The 7858-nt window shown below is 47.3% G+C and overlaps 1 protein-coding gene and 1 non-coding gene across 2 annotated transcripts in view; one reads left to right on the forward strand and one right to left on the reverse strand.

The window, feature by feature from the left end:
* Positions 1 to 754: 754 nt before the first annotated feature.
* On the reverse strand, positions 755 to 873 carry LOC111736239. The gene has a single exon (XR_002779129.1). It is a non-coding gene; the product is annotated as a 5S ribosomal RNA (ribosomal RNA).
* Positions 874 to 2192: 1319 nt separating this feature from the next.
* PNPLA1 (patatin like phospholipase domain containing 1) overlaps positions 2193 to 7858 on the forward strand; it is a 36544-nt gene continuing 30878 nt past the window's right edge. The window contains exon 1 of the mRNA XM_011354815.1: positions 2193 to 2397. Within this exon, the coding sequence (XP_011353117.1) occupies positions 2193 to 2397 (205 nt within the window). The remainder of the gene's footprint in view (positions 2398 to 7858) is intronic.

The following is a 7858-nucleotide window of genomic DNA, read 5'->3' on the forward strand; positions in this document are numbered from 1 at the left end:
GCTCATTCCCACGCTGCTCACCCACGTCTCTCAGCTTTTCTGGCAGGAATCGCAGCCCCACACAACTCGATACGTAATCACAGACTGCCTTGTCTGGCTCTCTAGTTACGTCACATTTGCCAGTCTTGTTCTCAAAAGCCTGGAAGTGTCTGGGTTAAGGGATGGTGCTTCCATTCACTCCGGTCCCCAAGGGCCCCGGCACTGAGCTGGGTGTGAAACACTCAGTGGAACTGACCTGATCTCCCAGGAAGGAGGTAAGGTCCCAGTGCTCCAAAAGCCGGTTGGACCCCACCCTGGCACACCCCACCTCCCCCCAGTGGTAAGCCTCAAGTCTCTCCATGCATGTATACACACACACACACACACACACACACACACACACACACACACACACACACACAGTTTCTCTGCTGCACACACATTTAATCAAAAGGTCTCTTTACAGACAGAGGTAATTCTATACCTGGAACTACCTACCCAAGAGAGAGAGCTCCCTTCTACGTGAATACTGGGTGTTGCCCTCATTGTGGAATTCCAACACGGCTCAGTGCTGGGAGCACCCTGGGGTGGGTGAAGCACCGATACCACATCCTAACAGAGTATGGGGCTGGACTGGCCATCGGGCAGGATTTGGTGTCTCAATTCTAATTCTGGTTCTGTCTCTGGATGGTCTGGGGCGGGGCATATAAAGGGGAGAGATGTGATCTTGCCACATGGCCGTGAAGTTTTCTATCTATTTATTTATTATTATTTATGCCTACAACACCTGGTCTTCCTAGGTGGTCTCCCATCCAAGTACTAACCAGGCCCGACCCTGCTTAGCTTCCGAGATCAGACGGGATCAGGCTTGTTCAGGGTGGCATGTCCGTAGACCATTGACTGTGGCTCCACTGGGGCACGAACCCAGGACCTCCTGCTTGTAAAGCAGACGTGCTAACTGCTACGCTACGGAACCACATCCTGAAGTTTTCGATATATGAGGAAGACTCTCCTTTCCAGGGCCACACTGCACAGCTTCAGAGGGGGCATGACTGGTGCCCCTGGAACTACCCTGGTCCCCATGTGCCACCTCCCTTGCCTTCTGGGCTCCAAAACATCTCTGCTCTGATTCTGATGTTCCCATATCTGGTCTCTCAAGTTGTTCATTCTTGGAGTTAAATAGTGCCATCTCAAACTTCTCATTTCAAAGTGGGAAGAACATACAATATGAAGCCCCAAACACTTAGAAGGATCTAGATTTTAGACGGATTTCTTTCCAGATACTTAGGAGACAGCACGAAGTTTTCGGGTTTAGTGAGAGGGCACTTGACTAAGGGTCAATGGGTCATTGAAGGGCCAGGGAAAAAAAGACAGGGAGGATGGAGAGGCAGCAGTGGGTGGGGCCCCAGAGGCAAAACTTGTCTTTCTTTACAATTTTGCCTCTAGCCAGTCGTAACATGTGAACAAACAAGTGAATAAGCAAAGGAGAGTTTACTTAATAAGAACAAATAAAAAAACAATGGTGCAACATACCACACATGCCTCACGGAGCCTGGAGAAGGAGCCCAGGGAGGGGCAAGACTGTGGGGAGTGTGGGTGGCGGGAGTGCCTCTCCTTCAAAAACCAGAGCCAATATGCCAGCCCTGCCCCTTCAGGGAGGGACTCGACCTCCTGGAGGGAGGCCAGTGTTCAATTCCTTTACTGCCACAGCAGTCAAGGAGAGAGAGAGAGGCACCCTCTGATAACCATCGGAGGAAGTTTTGCAACTCCCATGAGTGAAGCCTTCTGGGCTGAGGGCTGAGTAACACCCGCCTCTTTGGGCCTGGCCCTGAGTGGCAGCCGTGAATGCCCCTAGGTATGGGCGGAGGGCTGAGGATTCTGTACCGGAGATGAATCTAGCTACACAATGAAGTAGCTACACAATGAAGCTCGGGTGCCCTCGCAGGACCAGACGCTGCTCATACGCCTCGCCTTGGGTCTGGGGCCCTTTACTAGGCTTTGGGGCTGTCTCCTGGCAGAGATCAACAGGCCCAGGCCACAGCTGCCTGAGCCACCCGGGGGTGCCCCAGCCGGCGGGGGAGAGACGGCCACATTCCAGGCTCCGGACTGGCACAGAAGCTTGACAGAGTTCCAACCGGAGGGCAGCCCCGGCTCAAGTAGACCAGTGCTGAGGGGCGACTCCTCTCCACCACAGAGGGCCCCAGGCCGAGGAGATGGAAGAACAGGTGTTCAAGGGAGACCCAGACACCCCTCATTCCATCTCCTTCTCTGGCAGCGGATTCCTCTCCTACTACCAGGCTGGGGCTGTGGACGCCCTACGGGATCTGGCCCCCCGGATGCTGGAAACAGCTCATCGCTTCTCTGGGACTTCAGCAGGTGCCGTGATTGCGGCCCTGGTCATCTGCGGGATTGAGATGGGTAAGACTTTTGTCCTGGGCTCCCTGGGGAGCCTCTGGGGGCATTCCCCAAAGCAGAGCCTCAGGATTGCTTGGGGATCCTTTTGAAAGCAAGCCAGGCCTTTGGGGCAGCAGGAAAAGATGAGGTAGATCAAATGGGATGGCAGGGGCTGCAACATTCGAGTCGCATCTCTCCCTCTCCCTCAACACTCTGACCAGGGAAGCCCTGTCTCCTGGTCTCCTGGGGCCTCAGAGAAGGAAAGGCAGGGTCTCCCCCAAACATTCTGGTCTCAGGAGTTACAACACGACATAGTGAGACGTAGGGGTGAAGTGTCTCCTGCCTGGGCCTCATTCAAAATGCAGAGATCCCCGGCAAGGGCAGCACCTCACATCTTCATCACCTTGGTGGGGATGGATTTGTCAGATCCTCTTTCAGGTGGCGGGAGGGGCAGGAGGGGGACAAACTGGGAAGGATATGGAAATTCTCACTTCACCTTCTACCCTGCCGGTCCAGGGGCCCCAGAGAGAAGGATGGGGCCACACTGTTGACCCAGAGGGCAAAAGCGCCATCCTGTGCAGGGGTACAGACACTTTCCAAGCAGCCACAGACAGTAGGCCTAGATCTGGTGCTAGAGAGGCCCAATGTCCACATGGGCTGTCTTGGGCTCATTTTTTTCATTTACTGGGCTGCTGTTCTGTGCCAGGCTGTGTTCCAGGCACTGGGGACAAAGTCCTTGTCCTCGTGGAGCAGAAATTCTAGGGAGAGGAGACACGTAATAAATATTCAAACATGATGTCACATCAAGAAGTGTAAGATCTATGAATAAAATTATGGCAGGAAAGGGTCAGAATAAAGTGGGGACTTTTTTAGAAAGGGTGGTCAGGGGATCCCTTTTGCAAGAGGTAACAATCAAGCAGAGGCCTGAGTGAAGGGAGAAAATAAGCCATTTGAAGACTAGGAAGGAAAGAATGTTCTAGGTGGAGGAGTAGCCAAGGAAGCCAGTGGGGCTGGGAATCGGTGGGTGAGGAGGAGGGGAGTGGGGATAAGGCTGGAGAGGTAGGCCAGGGCCAGAACACACAGAGCCTTACAGACAGAGTAGCAAGCTCTGATGAGAGAGATGGGGTGCAAAGACAGGCTAGAAGGGAGGCAACGTGGAGGGGCCGGCGAAGAGCACACACTCCACGTGAGTTGGATCCCAGCTCTGCCATTTCACATGTGGACCTGAGGCAAATTTTTTAACTCTCTGTGCCTCAGTTGCTGCGCCTGCAAAGTGGAGATTCTAGTAGTACCTAATTCCTAGGGTAGGAACAAGGAGGCTATTGTACAACTAAGCTAGGGATGAGCAAGGCAGGTGGCTGGGTGGTGAAGGAAGGGGGAAGCGACTGGATTCAGGACGTGCTCGGAAGGTAGTGCCAGCGAGACTTGCTGAAGGACCGGCTGCACTGCGCGAGGAAGAGGTGCCAGCAGGGTGCCCTCCCGCCTGGGGACTTCTGCGCCCTGAAGGAGGTCTCTGTCTTCTTTATCTTTGTTTTAAAGATGATAGTAATGCCTGTTCACTGAGTACTTCTTACATGCAAGATAATTTTTCTTTTTGATAAACGAATTCTTTCTCACTGTATAGAACTCAATCAATGCAAAAGTACAGAGAGTAAAATTACAGGAAGTAAAGAAAAAGCCTCCGTTGGTCCCCAAACCCCCTGGTCTCCAACCCCACTCTCCACCTGCAGTCAGTGCTAGGGCCTTCCCTGGGACCCTTCGAGATCTTTTTTTATGCACAGAGTCCTCTGAGAACGTGGCAGTTAAAACTTCAGTCACCCAATGGACCCAGGACAGGCCTTCAGAAAGGGGCTGTGGGGAGAGCCCCCACTCCCTCGTCCTGGACTCACAGAATTCCTGCCCTTGGAGACATCCTGCCTCTGGGATTCTCTCCCTTTCTGGGGGTCCGTGTCGCTCACCTGCTCTGTTGCTCCCACTCTCCTCATGTCTTTATTCTCTGAGAGAGTCAATGGTGTCTTCATCCTCTGGCATTCAAGGACTTTTCGGAATTAATTAGATTCAATCGATTCAAAACATATTGCCAAAAACCTCCTTGGCCAAGCTGTGATGGGCATGGACAGCAGGCGAGAGGCACTAAAACCCATGAGAGGGACACCTAACTGTGGGTGCAACTAAGGGCTGGACCGTGTGGGGCCCGTGATTAGAGGAGAGAAGTTCAGGACCATGCAGGACCCCCTCTTTTCACTCAGCAGCCTGTTTGTGAGAGGTACCCACGTCACTCCAGTCTCCTTCATTCATTTGAACTGCCACGTCATTTTCTATTCACGAGCACCTCCTTTATAACAGGCACTGTTCTAAATATTTGGGGTATTAACTCACTCAGTCCTCACAACAACCCTCCGAGGTGAAAACTATTATTATCTTCATTTTACAGAGGAGGAAACTGAGTCACAGAAAGCTTAAATAACTTGCCTAAGGTCATACAAACAGTATTTGGTAAAGATGGGGTTTGAACCAAGTCTGCCCAGAGTCTACGGACCCAGCCTTTAAACCATTCTGCTTCTTGATGAAGGAGTGTCAGGGGGTGCGGATGCTGGTTGTGTAAATAGTGGGCTCGGGTGGAATTTGCACACAGACCTGAAGGAGGTGAGGGAGTGAGCCATGAGAATACCGGGGAGAGCATGCTTCACAGAGGGACAAGTGACCTGTGTAACATCCCATCATCAGTTAGAAGCAGAACAAGAGCCCAGGACTCAGTCTTCTGACTTTCTTCAAGGCTTTTTACCTCTTTCAGTATATATTTCACTGAGAGTATATCATTGTTCATGGAACCATTCTGTTGATGGATACGGACCAGTTTTTGTTGTTATAAACAACATTACAAAAAGTATCCTTATTTGTGTCCACCGTGTCTGCATGGAATGTTTCCCTTGAGTACACATCACGTTAACTATACAGAACTGGCTAAATTACTCTCCAAAGTAGCTGTACCAATTTAATCACTAATTTCTCCACAATGTCAGCAACCGTTAGTACTTACTGTCAGACTAAAAACTTCTAATTCAATCTAAGGAATGTGAGGTTATATCTCACTTCATTTCGCTTATTTAATCTGCATATTCTGATTACTGCATATTCTGGTCAATATGTCTATTGACCGCTTGTGTTTCCTCTTCTATAACTTGCCTGCTCATGACCTTTTCCCGTTTTTGTAGAGTTAGCTTTTTCTCTTTAACATGTAGAAGTTCTTTTTATAGTCTGTACACGAATCGTTTGTCAGTTGTAGACATTGTAGCTATCTTAGTCCATTCCACGGCTTGTCCTTTTATTTTATTTACGATGTCCCTTGTCATTCAGAAAATTTCAATTTTAATAAGTCAAATGTATCAATCTTTTCCTATTACAATTTGTGTTTTTTAATACCTTTTTTGTGACAATGATTTCTTCTATATTTTCTTTGAAAAGTTTTAGGTTAATTCATCTGGAATTTATTTTGTGGCTAATTCAAGGTAGAAATCTATGTTTTTAATGGTTTCGCCATGTGCTGACCAATTAATTACCCCACAATATTTATAGACAGCTCTTTCTACACTTGTTTGAAATGCTGCCTCTGGCTTATTCAGGTTCCTGGATTCTCAAGAGTTTATCCTTGGAGTCTCTCTTCTTTTCCATTGGCTAATTTGTCTACTTCTGCACCACATCATTGTTTTAATCACCAGAGCTTTATAATAAAGGGCACATCATATATAGCAATCCCTCTCCTCCTTGTGTTCCAATTTCTTCTTCAAATATTGCTTCTGTTATTCTTGATCCCATTTGTTCCCCATGTGAAAAGCTCCGTTGGGATTTTGATTGAAATGACATCTTTCCATTTATAAACATAATCTATCTCTTTATTTCTTCTGGCCAATTTTGTCCTTCAATAAAGATTTTGTATGTTTCTTATTAGATTTATCAGTTTTTGTTGTTGTGAGGAATGGGATGTTTTTTTCCTATCACATTTTCTAATCTAATTGATTATTGCCGATATAAAGGATTGTTGACATTTTTGCCATATTAATTTTGTTTTGAGCAACTTTGTTGAACCTTCTTAACATTTCTAAAAGTATGTTGGTAGATTATCCCATGTTTTATGTGTAATTACACTGTCTGCATATAACCAGAGGTTTGTCTCTTTAAAAAAAATTCTTCAACGCATGGCCCCCAGAGCTTCTCTAGTTCCCAGCCTCGGCTTTTCTGTCCTGAGATTGTGTGTTTTGTTCCTGAGAAAGCTCGTGTAGGTTCATCTTCTGGAGATGAGTGCTTAGCTCTGTAATAGGACCAATTTGGGGGCATGTAAAAATGTTTGTAAAAGCACTTACACAGTGCCTGGTTTTTGAGATGCACTAAACCTTTGTTCATTCATTCATTCATTAATCTGAGGAGAGATGATCTCCATGACACCCTTCAGAGAGCTCAGGATTTCCAGTCTGGTCAGAAGTGGGGCTGAGAACTTGCCTCAAAGCTGCATTTGCATAATTTTGAAAAATATTTTTCTTATCATAAAGTAAGGATTTGGTGGATTTAAAACCCTGTCTCCACTTAAGCTATGACTTTGGCAACTTTCCTTCTATAAAAACTATCTGGCAAGTGAATCCTGTATTCACTCATTCATTCAACGAGTGTTTGTTGCGTATACACTAGCCCCTGCACAGGATGCAGAGATATAATACAAAGTGAAACTCTTGTCCTCAAGGAGCTTACAGTCTACTCAAACTCAAAGGCAGCCGCCAGGTAATAATGATACAAGAAAGTTCCAACCGAATGTTAGAAAATTAAAAGGCATAGGAGTGCAGAGGGAGGGAGTAAATGCCTCCCATTGTGGAAGGCCTCGTAGAAGTGGCATTTGAGCTAGTGCTTGAAAGGTGAGTAGAAGTTTGACAGGTAGAGACAGGTTAGGCAGGAACCTAGGCTTCTAGGGAGGACATGGCATGACAACAGAGTTATGCAGTGGGAAATGTGATGCTTCCAGGGGGACGGTGGAGAGTGCAGGTGGACACAAGGGTGTCAGAAAGGCGACTTTTGGCTCAGCAAGAGTTGTCCAAGATGGGAAAGGTACAGCCTTTCCGATGTACAGCCATGGTCGAGAAGCAGCGAACTTTAGAAAACTAAGGTGTATTACCTTCCTGAGGATGCTATTAGTGTATGGATCGGGCATTTCATATAGACACCTGTAAAATACCCATCAAAGTCCTGGGTATGTTCTGAAGAAGAAGAGCACCTGCCCTCAGTGCTTGTTTGATGCTCCAGGGGCCCTTATAATTTAGTACAGTGACTAAAAGGACCTGTAAACCTGAGATCTTCAGATTCCTGAACTGAAACCCATAGTGAGAAGTAATTTTTTTTATATTGTGACTCAGTGTAAACATTAACTAAAGGAACAGTTTCATAGTAGAATACTTACTATACTCTACGCCATAATTTTGTGTCTCTTCTAGAGAGACTT

Source organism: Pteropus vampyrus, unplaced genomic scaffold (assembly GCF_000151845.1).
Source record: "Pteropus vampyrus isolate Shadow unplaced genomic scaffold, Pvam_2.0 Scaffold18, whole genome shotgun sequence".
NCBI lineage: Eukaryota > Metazoa > Chordata > Mammalia > Chiroptera > Pteropodidae > Pteropus > Pteropus vampyrus.